The sequence below is a fragment of the Megalobrama amblycephala genome, linkage group LG19 (genome assembly GCF_018812025.1).
Source record: "Megalobrama amblycephala isolate DHTTF-2021 linkage group LG19, ASM1881202v1, whole genome shotgun sequence".
In the NCBI taxonomy this organism is placed as follows: domain Eukaryota; kingdom Metazoa; phylum Chordata; class Actinopteri; order Cypriniformes; family Xenocyprididae; genus Megalobrama; species Megalobrama amblycephala.
The window spans coordinates 9263609-9276384 of record NC_063062.1 but is presented as its reverse complement, the minus strand read 5'-3'; the positions used below and the strand labels follow the sequence as shown (position 1 = coordinate 9276384).

The 12776-nt window shown below is 36.3% G+C and overlaps 1 protein-coding gene across 2 annotated transcripts; it reads left to right on the top strand.

Annotated features, from left to right (window-relative positions):
* The first annotated feature begins 1127 nt into the window (after positions 1–1127).
* trabd (TraB domain containing) lies at positions 1128–12521 on the top strand. 2 transcript variants are annotated; one of them, XM_048168605.1, is made up of 10 exons: positions 1128–1522; positions 2157–2206; positions 3552–3609; positions 4879–5042; positions 6003–6143; positions 7450–7560; positions 7791–7930; positions 8774–8946; positions 11145–11241; positions 11334–12521. In XM_048168605.1, the coding sequence occupies exons 2-10, from the start codon at positions 2183–2185 to the stop codon at positions 11503–11505; spliced, it is 1080 nt and encodes a 359-aa protein (XP_048024562.1). In that variant the 5' UTR covers positions 1128–1522; positions 2157–2182; the 3' UTR covers positions 11506–12521. The 2 variants fall into 2 exon arrangements, with proteins under 2 accessions (XP_048024562.1, XP_048024560.1); XM_048168603.1 differs by having other exon boundaries at positions 1129–1522; positions 4876–5042.
* The last annotated feature ends 255 nt before the right edge of the window (positions 12522–12776 follow it).

Here is a 12776-nt window from a genome sequence, read left to right as displayed (position 1 = left end):
AAAGGACGTAATTAAATTTTTTGCAGATTTTAACTGCTTTTTGTTTCAGAGAAAGCAAAAGTGAGTTAATGTAGTGTTACATCTTTTTTACAAGTTCTTCTTACTGTTACAAAATTAAATTAATATGAATTTAAAAATGAAGGAACACTTTACATCAAGTTTTTAAAATGTTTAACAGTATTATTGTTAACATTAAAATGATACGTCCTTAAAGGATTAGTCCACTTTTAAATACACTTTTCCTGATAAATTTACTCACCCCCATGTCATCCAAGATGTTCATGTCTTTCTTTCGTCAGTCGAAAAGAAATGAAGGTTTTTGAGGAAAACATTCCAGGATTTTTCTCCTTACAGTGGATTTCAATGGCTACCAACAGATTGAAATTACAGTTTCAGTGCAGCTTCAAGGGCTTTAAACGATACCAGATGAGTAATAAGGGTCTTATCTAGCGAATCGATCGGTCATTTTCGATAAAAATACAACCGTTTATGCTTTATAAATAAAATATCGCCTTGAACGTACTTTCCGCTTCCGCATTCTTCATAACGCTTACGCTGAATGTCCTACGCCTTCCTTATTCAACTTACGGAACGAACGCGGCGCCAGTTTCGTTTTTTCCCGTAACTTCAATAGGGAAGGCGTAGGACATTCAGCGTAAGCGTTATGAAGAATGCGGAAGCGGAAAGTATGTTCAAGGCGTTATTTTGTATATAAAGCATAAACGGTTGTATTTTTTTCGAAAATGACCGATCGATTCGCTAGATAAGACCCTTATTACTCATCTGGTATCGTTTAAAGCCCTTGAAGCTGCACTGAAACTGTAATTTTGACCTTCAACCTGTTGGTAGCCATTGAAATCCACTGTAAGGAGAATAATCCTGGAATGTTTTCCTCAAAAACCTTCATTTCTTTTCGACTGACCAAAGAAAGACATGAACATCTTGGATGACATGGGGGTGAGTAAATTTATCAGGAAAAGTGTATTTAAAAGTGGACTAATCCTTTAACTCTATTTCTAATCAAATATAAGTATATATAGGTCCGACCTTTTTCGAAAAAAATCATATGTAATAGTCTTTTTTTTCTCCTATGTACTACATTACCCAGAAAGCATTGCAATAACGGGCGGCGCTACCGAGTCACTTCATGCAAGCAGCTGACTGTAGGCTCTAACTTTAATCATTTCATTTTCGCCGAGGCTAGCTAATGTTAACGTTATCAAACAGCAGTCAAGGCGGTTGTTTTAAGTATTCTTTAAATCTCTATATAATGCAAAGGCTATATTATAATCGTAACAGCGAGCGAATTAAATAACTTATTATCGGTTAGTTCTGTGAAGTTTTTAAAGGGGCTTAGCTTATATTAGCATAGCATCAGCTAACAGCTGCGTGTATGTGTGCGCAGTTAGCCTGTAGCCGAGCTACCTTGTCAAGAGCCATCCCTCTCTACAACTGACAGTTGGATCTGGTCCGATTCGTTACTCTTGTGGGAAGAGTGAACAAGCTGTCAACCAAGTCAAATGTAAGATTTATTTTTGTTTTTGTTCCTTTTTCGGAGTGGTGGCTGAGATTGCAGCTAGTCCAAAACATTTTCAATTTGAATGTAAAATTGGGACGAGAGGCTTTTTTTCCTCAAAATGTAACTGTTTACAATCCCGTTTTGAGGTGTTGAGACGGTAAGCTGTCTAAATTGAGTTTGATGTGCTAACCAGGTGGTCTGATAACAGCAGGTTGCCACCTTTTAATGTCTGTCTTCTGTAGGATTAGATCTGTTACATGGTCAACATAAAAACGCTTTGTTGTTCCACTTTAAAGATATGTTTTTCAGATCTAAACCCTCAGCAAAACACCAGCTAATCCTGGTGTGCTGGAGTCACAGTAGTTTGGAAAGTATACGTGGTCTAGTTGCACAAAGCAAGATGGCAGGCTGATAATCAAGCCTGATGACTCACTTTACTCAGCCTACCCAACTACACAAGTCAAAAAACTTTCAAATCCTTTAATTAAACCGTGTCTGGTTAGTATTTAGCCATATATTTCCAGCAGGCCAGGCCAGTACACCGCCTTCCAAGGTTGTTTAACTATTTAATGGTTCAATGCCATTTTGTGGAGTCATATGGGTTGTTTGTGCATCTGACTTATGATCTTTTTTCCAGGTTGAGGGTTTACTGAACAGCGGACAATGGAACAGGACAACAACTCAGAGGTAAGACTTTGGCGGAATGAAGGTATTGTTTTGTCTTATTTGGCAGTTTTTTTTATTTTATTTTTTTATTTTTTTTCTGTATTTATAAACTGACTGATTTGCATGGTGATAAATGTTTATCTTTAATAATTGAGGGTTTGATTCAAGCTGCTAAATAGAAACAGCATCTGTGGTTTGTAAAAGGAAGAAATAATAAAAAAAATGGTATTGTAAAACTCATGACAATCATTCAGTTTCCTGTGCTTTTTGTTGACTTTCATTCTGATTTAATGTACATTGTCTCTTTATTGCCTTCTTGTGGGTACTGAGAGTATTGGAAAATGGTCTTTTGTTTATTTAGCTGGGCGTTTCCCATGATGAAGAAATATGCACTGAATTCTCAGGCTATTTTTTTTTTTACTAAAAATTAAAAACTGCTTAAAGGGTTAGTTCACCCAAAAATGAAAATTCTGTCATTTATTACTTACCCTCAAGCTGTTCCACACCCGTAAGACCTTCATTAATCTTTGGAACACAAATTAAGATATTTTAGTTGAAATCCGATGGCTCAGTGAGGCCTCCATAGGGAGCAATGGACACTTCCTCTCTCAAGATCCTAAAAACATATTTAAATCAGTTCATGTGAGTACAGTGGTTCAATATTAATATTATAAAGCGACGAGAATATTTTTGGTGCACCAAAAAAAACAAAATAACCACTTATTTAGTGATGGCCGATTTCAAAACACTGCTTCATGAAGCATCGGAGCACAATGAATCAGCCTATCGAATCATGATTCGGATCGTGCGTCAAACTGCCAAACGGCTGAAATCATGTGACTTTGGCGCTCCGAACAGAAGATTCGACATGCTGATTCATTTATGCTCCGATGCTTCCTGAAGCAGTGTTTTGAAATCGGCCATCACTAAAGTCGTTATTTTGTTTTTTTGGCGCACCAAAAATATTCTCGTCACTTTATAATATTAATATTGAAACACTGTACTCACATGAACTGATTTAAATGTGTTTTTAGTACATTAATGGATCTTGAGAGAGGAAATGTCATTGCTCCCTATGGAGGCCTCACGGAGCCAACGGATTTCAACAGAAATATCTTAATTTGTGTTCCAAAGATTACCGAAGGTCTTATGGGTGTGGAACGGCATGAGGGTGAGTAATAAATGACAGAATTTTCATTTTTGGATGAACTAACCCTTTAAAATATCCTCAACCTCGAACATGAAATCGCAAAGTTCTGAGTTCCTAGAAGTTAATACCAAGCTTGTTCTCACCTGTTTTGTGTACATTGTCAGCATGTTCATACAAAGAATTATACAGATTATAATACATTGTTTTTGTATGTAGGATGACTCAGTTGGCCCAGCAGAAGATGACACACAACCTCCATTTCCTCTCGAACTTTGTGAGTAATCTCTGATTTAAAGTTTACAATATAGTAGATCTGAATCCCAGGTTTCTTTCATATGGTTTTGTAAGAAATAGTGCTGTGTAGTCCTCAAATTCAATGTCATAGTATATCATAGAAAAACCTCTTCTTGTTCAGTGTAGGGTTATTAGAGTTTTGAATGTTTAAATAATTAGTTTATTTATTACTTAGGCAATAAAAGTTAGTTAGGCAATACTAGTTAGTTTAGTTGCTGAACTAACTAGTATTAACCTTAGTTTAGTTCAGCGAAGTTAGAAATTCAGCAAATTATAACTTTTTCAACTTTTTCCAAATGTCACACCACCACAAACCATATATTTTCTAAAGCTCATCCTTTCTATGTTTTTGCTTTAGTACTTTTTGATAAACGCATAACTTATCTTTCTATTGCTGTTTTCTTTTGATTATGAGCTCATATGGAGCGAAGAATATTTGCATAGCTTTGTTTACAACTCTTTTCCACTTCCGGTTTTGATTCTCTGTGCTGAAACTAGTTATGTAAACATATTTTCTGGTAGCTACTCCCCTTTTGTGTGTGTGTGTGTGTGTGTGTGTATGTGTGTGTGTGTGTGTATATATATATATATATATATATATATATATATATATATATATAATGTACATATAATGTGTATATATATATATATATATATATATATATATATATATATATATATATATATATATATATATATATATATACATATAATGTATGTATGTGTGTGTGTGTGTGTGTGTATATATATATATATATATATATATATATATATATACATATATATATATATATATATATATATATATATATATATATATATATATATATACATATAATGTATGTGTGTGTGTATATATATATAATATACATATAATGTGTATATATATATATATATATATATATATATATATATATATATATATATATATATATATATATATATATACATATAATGTATGTGTGTGTGTGTGTATATATATATATATATATATATATATATATATATATATATATATATATATATATATATATATATATACATATATATATATATATATATATATATATATATATATATATATATATATATATACACACACACATACATACATTATATGTATATATATATATATATATATATATATAATGTATGTATGTAATGTATATATGTGTGTATAAATGTATGTATATGTAGTGTTCTTGCTCCACTTTTTACGATTATGAAAATGTTTTTGTCTTTTTAGCAGACTCTGAGGCAGTGGAAGTGTTGTGGCAGGTTCGTACCCAGCGCCGGCAGGCAGAGCCTGATCTTCCAGACACTGTGACCCGTCTCTCCACACCTGACGGCAGTATTGTGTATCTGGTTGGCACCGCCCACTTCAGCGACAGCAGCAAGAAAGATGTTGCCACTGTAAGCATTGGCTTTCTATTTTTTATTTTTTTTTGTGGGCTCACAACCAATGTTTGAGTGTAAAACACCTTAGTATTAACCCTTTGACGCGTACGATCACACCGGTGTGATCAGTCTTGGCTTGCCCCAGGAGCGTACGATCACACCGGTGTGATTAGAACGTTCAGTGCATTACGTGATCAACTGCCAAATTCAAATGTGCGTGTGCGCTTTAACTGGCGCTAAACCATAGACGGACGCGCGCAGCGCTTTTCATATATCGCATATATGCAGTGTTTTCAACCAAATAATGTTCATTTCAGGTTTCAGACATTTAAATACACATGAGTACTAACAAAACAATATATTTAGAGTTTGGAAAATACACAATGATGTCTATAGAAGCGGAAATAACAACCCTTTCCATTATAACTTGACAACACGTTTAATTCATATCAGATATACATTGTGAAAGTAACTTAAAAGCTTACTCTATTCTTCCCCAGTTCACTGGCACACTTACTTTCATGTATTTCGGGAGAAGTGGATAAATTCACGGGTTGTAAATCCAACAGATCCGATTATCTGCGCGGTGCAAACTAACATGGCGGCGCCCATCGCTCACATGGCTCAACTAACACGATCGTTATAAAGGTGTTTAAACAGCAAAACACATCCACTTGCACATATTTGGCAATCAGAATATTAGATATTTCATGCTATAGTTAACAAATTTGTGAATATTTTGAATAAAAAAGGAAAAATTAAATGAAAGCAGATCATCATTCATACAGTGCTGCGGTGTGTCACGTAACAAGCAATGACGCGTCACCATGGAAACCATAAAGCGATAAGTTCTAAATAACGGTCGCCTTAAAAAACTCACGCTGGGGGGTCAGCCAGAATATTTGAAACTTACGTACGAAAGGGTTAACTACTGATTGACTAGATGCTGTTTTGATTTGATTCTCTTTGCTTTAGACAATCCGAGCGGTCCAGCCTGATGTGGTGGTGGTGGAGCTGTGCCAGTACAGAGTATCCATGCTTAAAATGGATGAGAAAACGCTGCTAAAAGAAGCTAAAGACATCAACTTGGAGAAGGTCCAGCAGGCTATTAAGCAGGTCAGCCATGAACTGAAGACATTAGGGCTGTAACGATATGCGATATGAAACCGAAATCGCGATACGCAGTTCCACGAACCTGTATCGCGATGTGAGAAGGCAGAATCGCGACACACCCCTTCCAACTCCAGAGTTATCCTTCCTGTCCAGATCCAATGCTACCACATTTTTAAATTACTATAAGTATTAGGGGTGTAACGATTTATCGTAGATGGCGTGTCTCAATCAGCTCTCTAGTTCAGTAAGTGTTTCGGGCACACATTGAATCTTGCAAGCAGGTTTAAACGTTTCTCATGTCAGTCTCTTGCATGGTCGCGTGAGAAAAGTCGTGGCTTTCTTTCACCGCAGTGCACAGCAACAGCTGTGCTCACAGAAAAGCAAAAGACGCTTGCGATGCTTTGCTTTAAGTTAGGGGCCGTTCACATATTGCGTCTTTTCCGCGTGCAAGTCAGTTATTATTTTCAAATGTAGCCGGGCGGCAGGCGCGCTCATAATGGGATCAACGCGGTCGCGACGCGCATGCAATTCTCAACTTCTCAGAATGCCGCAAGCGCACCGCAGGTCGTGTGACAAGAATCAACCGATCAGCTATGGCCTTTCCGTAACAAAACATCAAAAGCTCAGCCGAACAGCTGATCATAGCTGATCATAGCTGTTCATGGTGGTTTTTATATCTTATCTCCATCAATATATCTCGTAGTAAAACTAATGCAAGGGCTAGAAATCATTTATCCTTTGCAGAAACATCCTGATCCTCTTGGAGAGCTCAGTTCATGGTTGCATAGCAACGACCGACGCCACAGGAGCGCAAGCGCTTTGGAAAGAAGGAGAAGCGGTGCGGCCGCGCCTTCCACGCGTTTTTAGACGCGATATGTGAACGGCCCCTATTCATAATTCTAAGTTCATGTTAAATTTAACATTTTTTTTCAGTGACAGACAGCCCTATTCAACTGTTAATTTGAATACAGAAGGTTTTTATTAAAATTTTATATTTATTTATTTTATTGAAATGTGATCTTGTATGTACAACAAGGAAAATTATTGAAATTTGTTCGTTTTTTTAATAAATCTTGTTTGAATTTCAGTTTCATTTTGTTCAAAATATCGTGATACGTATCGTATCGTGAACTCTGTATCGAGATACTTACCGTATCGTGACCTGAGCGTATCGTTACACCCCTAGAAGACATAGTTATTAAACTGCCAAACACATTCCTCTGAATTCATTTATCAACATGCTACAAGTTTAACCTCATTTCTATTCTCTGTTTTGCTTTTTTCTCTTTTTCTCCATTTCTTGTGTCAGAATGGAGTGATGTCTGGCCTCATGCAGATACTGCTGCTCAAAGTCTCAGCTCACATTACAGAACAGCTGGGCATGGCCCCTGGAGGAGAGTTTAGAGAAGCCTTTAAGGAGGTCAGTGCGAATACACATGCTCTCCCTCACTTACACAGTCCTCATGGTCCTGACATGCACTGTAACTCATGCACTCATTCCTGACTTCTAGCAGATGTCACCAATTATCAAAAAACAATAAGTGCACACAGTCACGAAACATGAAACCTGTGGACACCGCAGTACATGTCACAGCAAAGACTGATCTGCATAAATAAAATATGCGTTTCCTTCTATTTTACCCAATTCAGGCAGGAAAAGTGCCCTTCTGTAAATTTCATCTTGGGGATCGGCCCATTCCAGTAACCTTTAAGCGTGCAATAGCTGCTCTCAGCCTGTGGCAGAAGGCTCGTCTGGCCTGGGGCCTGTGCTTCCTCTCTGACCCCATCAGGTACAAGTCAACACCACTTAGTCTTTATGTGCACAGTGATCACTCCTTTATGTTTTTAAGAAGTCTCTCAGAATGTAAAACTTTATATGGTGTCTTAAAAATGAGACTGGAAAAACAGACAGAGACATGAATGCCAAAGATGCCAGTCTGCATGTGTACATAGACCAGTTTTGCAAGATGGATTGCTATGGACTGGAAGCGATAAGCTTATATGTTCAAAGATATGTAATAAAACAATGTTAACATATATCTATAAAATTTCTACAGGTACTTTTGTAGTGTCTGTCCACTTCAACACTATTTCATCTGCCACAGTTAGGCAGGTGATAATTATTTTATAATAAAAATTATACTATAAACGTTATACTTTTTTTAAAGGGCTTTTCTCAACAAAAATGTATATACAATTATTAGTAATTTAATTGATTAATTTAACATTTTAAAAAATAATACATAAAAAGTAATTAAATTTAATTGATAGCCTTGGCATTTTTGTAGTATTCTACCATGATATATAAATTCAAAAATGTTAATGTATTACATTGAAGATGGTTTGTAATAAAGCATTACAGTAATAAAAATGTTTTTTTTTTGTTTTTTTTTGCTTTGTTTTTTAAGCATGAAGCTCCTTTGAGCTTAATGAAGCCTATATTTAGGGCCATTTAGGACAATTATTCATTGTTGTTAAAATAATGGTCCTAAATATAGGCTAAAGCAAAGTTTAAGCAAAACATAATTTCTTTTTTTTCTTTTTCTTTTTTTGGGATTGTGGGAAGTATGGCCTGGATATGCTCTTGTTTTTAAAATTCACACATTTTTGGTATGTGTTTTTGCTCTTATCAGCAAGGAGGATGTAGAGAAGTGCAAACAAAAAGATCTTCTGGAACAGACCATGTCAGAGATGATAGGCGAGTTTCCAGCCCTCCACCGCACTATTGTTGCAGAACGAGACATCTACCTCACACACACACTTAGACAGGCAGCGCGCTGTGTGGAGGCGCCTCCTAATGCTGAGAGTGAGTACTGCGCGTTCTTCTCATGCTGCAGTCTTTTCCAGTGCTAAAAGTTAAATTGATGCCAGTTTGATTTAGAAAAATGTTTAATTCATAAAATACATATTCAGGTATGCCCAGTGATCAGTGTTGTTATTGGTAAATTCTGTCATAATTTACTCATGTCGTTCCAAACCCGTATGACATACCTTTTTCTGTGGAACACAAAAGAATGTTTCCGGGTCCAATCTATGGAAGTGATTGGGAGCTACATTTTTTAGTTACCTACATATCATCTTTTAGGTTCCACAGAAGAAAGAAAGTCATACAGGTTTGGAACTACATGAGGGTGAGTAAATGATGGCAGAATTAATTTTTGGTTGGACCATCCCTCAAACAAAAACCTAAATTAAAACCAAAACTATTAAAAATAATTTTTGTTTATTGAAAAAGCACTGAAATAAAATATAAATGTTAGATGAAAAACTTAGATGAAAAATTAGAAAATTTCTTTTTAAAATTTTCTGAAATAAGTTTAAGTACTAAAATTACTAAACCTAAATTAAAGCCAAGTAGAAGTATTATAAAAAAAAATGTAACTAATAAAAATGACAAAAGCACATAAAATTACTAAAAGTAAAATAAAGGTGACAACTGAAAAATATTAATAAATAATATAATAGTAAGAAACATATTTGGAGTCATTTTAATTTTTCGTTATTATATAATTATTATTCATTATTTTACTTTATTACTTTATTCATCCCTTTGACGCGTACGATCACACCGGTGTGATTAGAACGTTCAGTGCAGTGCATCACGTGATCAATTGCCAAATTCAAATGTGCGCGTCCATCTCTAAACCAGAGATGGACGCGCGCAGCACTTTTCATAAATCACAAATATGCAGTGTCTTCAACCACATAATGTTTATTTTAGGTTTCGGATGTTTAAATACATATAAGATGTTGTGAATCCAACAGAACCTGCGGCACAAACTAACATGGCGACGCCCATAACATGTATAGCTCAACTAACGCAATCATTATAAAGTTGTTTAAACAGCAAAACATATCCACTTTCAAATATTTAACAATCGGAATATCAGATATTTCATGTTATAGTTAACAAATTAGTGAATATTTTGAATAAAAAAGGAAAACTGAAATAAAAGCAGATCATCATTCATACAGCGCTGCAGTGTGTGACATGACAAGCAATGACGCGTCACCATGGAAACAATAAGTGATACGTTCTAAATTATGGTCGCCTTGAAAAACTCACGCTTGGGGGTCAGCCAGAATATTTTAAACTTGTGTGCGAAAGGGTTATTTTATTTCCCAACTAATGACTCATCCGGGCTTTCCAATAGGTTGCACGTGAGGGGAATAAAAGGGGCGGAGCGGGGCGGGGGCGTGGCATCACGATGGTGTCTCTCCATCGTGATGTCGGTCAGCCATCACGATGGATGATGATATCATCCATCGGCACAACCCTATCATCTATTGCACAAAAGCAACAAGAAATAAAAATAATTTACAGGCACAGGCTGAGCATGTGTAAGGGCAAGGCTTGGCTCATAACAGCTGGTCTAGAATCAGTTTTTTCCGTAATTATAGCATTTTGATGAAATAGCTTTGGCAATAGTGCGTGTTGTGCTCTGGAGAGCGTCATAGGTTTCTATTTACAACATGTTTTTGTAGCATTGTTGCAATGCAGACAATCCCAAATATCTGATGATTTCTTGAACTCAATGGCCAATTAGAGGTGTTTAAGTTAGAATCCACTCGCCGCTCAAAACGTAAATCCTCTCGTTATAACAAAGTGTAAACATTACGAGAGATTCATTGTGCAGTGAGCTTCATTGATTATAAAGGAACTTTGTGAGATTGCGATTAACAAAGAGTGACAGCTTTTTAATGATTATAAAGGGAGCACTCTCTGTATGCTTTTATTTCATCACACATGCAGTGACCTATGCTTGCTTTTTTGTTAAACAGTGCTTTGTGAATGTAGATGCTTTAATAACATACATTTTCTGTTTAGGTTGTTGCTAGGTGACACGTAACTTGAAACTATTTCATGGAAGTTTTATGAATGTATTGAAAAAAACTATGTACTTTTACCTGTGGGCTTTTGCGGGTGGGAGCGGGAGAAGGTAACATATGTTTCTGCGGGACCAATATGAAACCTCTTGTTCATACACACTTTCTTTTTCTCAGAAGTGCCTGCTGTTGTTGTTGGAGTGGTTGGGATGGGTCATGTGCCTGGTATTGAGAGGAACTGGGATAAAGAGCTCAATATCCATGAGATCATGAGGTGCGTATTGGAATGGTTGTATGTACTTAGAAGTAGATCATAGTACTGATATAAGATCTGCCATGATAAAATTTTTTGTCTTTTTCTCTTAGCGTGGCACCACCATCTCGTTTCGGCTGGGTAGTACGGAACGTGTTGAAGGGAGCCATGTGGGGGCTTCTTGGTTATGCCTGCTTCCGTGCCAGCAAGGGTGTGGGGAGGGCGTTACTCTCCTTACCAACTGTCCAATCGCTGTTTGAAAATATACGAACGCCTTCCGTTTGACCCTTCTCTAAACGGCACAGACTTTTCAGCAGTGAGATCAGGATGTCACACTGAACACCAGTAGCCTTAACTACAGGATGGTGGTTGGGTAGATTAGGAGGAAGATTAAAGGCAAACATCATCTCCATCTCATATGAAATAAGCAATGTGGGTGGAAGCCTTTGACTAGCTCTCAGTCACCTCCTCGACCCTCTGTGTACCTGTGGACGCAGAGCTGTACTGCCAAAGAAATCGGACCATGCTTTCTTTCTCTTTCCTCATTCTTAAAGTATGACCCACTAGGAAATTAGCTGCAGCAGGATTTCCCACCTTATCCAACTTGAACTGAATGAAGTTTTATTTTGCTGTGCTTTTTTATTTTGGTTGGCTCCTGCAAATGATCGATGAATTTTGTTTCCCAGCAGTCCAGTATTGTTATTCCCTGTAAGTCAGCATTTGAATCTATGACCTACTCCAGCCATAACCTGTAATTTATGAAGTATGAGTAGTAAAGCCACCTTTTTTCATTTGGGTGAATAATGGAACAGTATCCCAGAATTAATTTTTAAAACCTGAACTGCACTAAAAGTGCCATTTAGGATCATTAGATTTTATTGAAAGTATGACTTGATGATAAATACATGTAATGCACATTGGGAAAATGATTATGACCAAAGTATTTTGGTTTCAGTGATTGAATTTGTATGTTTCTGAAAAATGGCTTGAAATGAGTGAAACTAAAACAACTGCACACAGTGTTAGAGAGTTTCAAGTCTCAGCCAGTCTCGTTCACTCTATGTGGGGTTGCTTGGTTTAGTTCCCTGATAAGCCCGGTGTAAACTATTGGCTGTGCTAGCTATCAAGTGCCTCCTACTACATGACCTGGAAAGGGCTAAAAGGAACCGAGACTGGTCAGGGTGTTTTGCTGTCTCTCCATATGGTCATAATAAATGGGTACTATTAAATCTGGGTTCCTCTTTCACTCGCACTTTCATAATTGGTAAAAAACTAATAAATAAATTTCTTGCTGAAGAAAAGCTTGGCATTTATAGAAAAGAGTACATAATACAATTAATGAATTAGACAAGATACATTTTGTGTTTACATAATGAGATTGTGCTTGATTCAGTTTTTTTCCCAGAAGAAACTAACAACTGTTTTTCCCCCAATTTACTGTTCTTTTGCTAACATGTCATTGAAGTTGAGTTGCATAAAGGTTAAGTTCACTAAATTGGAAACAAACTTAAAGCTCATTGCTGATAGTATGGTAATACTCTTAACCCTTGTAATGA

What these genes read in the sequence shown, in the direction of transcription:
- trabd (XM_048168603.1), top strand. Translation starts at nt 2,183, where the DNA reads ATGGAACAGGACAACAACTCAGAG. An exon ending in GCAAGAAAGATGTTGCCACT is followed by an intron (nt 5,043 to 6,002) that starts GTAAGCATTGGC and finishes TCTTTGCTTTAG; the next exon opens with ACAATCCGAGCGGTCCAGCC. An exon ending in TTAGAGAAGCCTTTAAGGAG is followed by an intron (nt 7,561 to 7,790) that starts GTCAGTGCGAAT and finishes TACCCAATTCAG; the next exon opens with GCAGGAAAAGTGCCCTTCTG.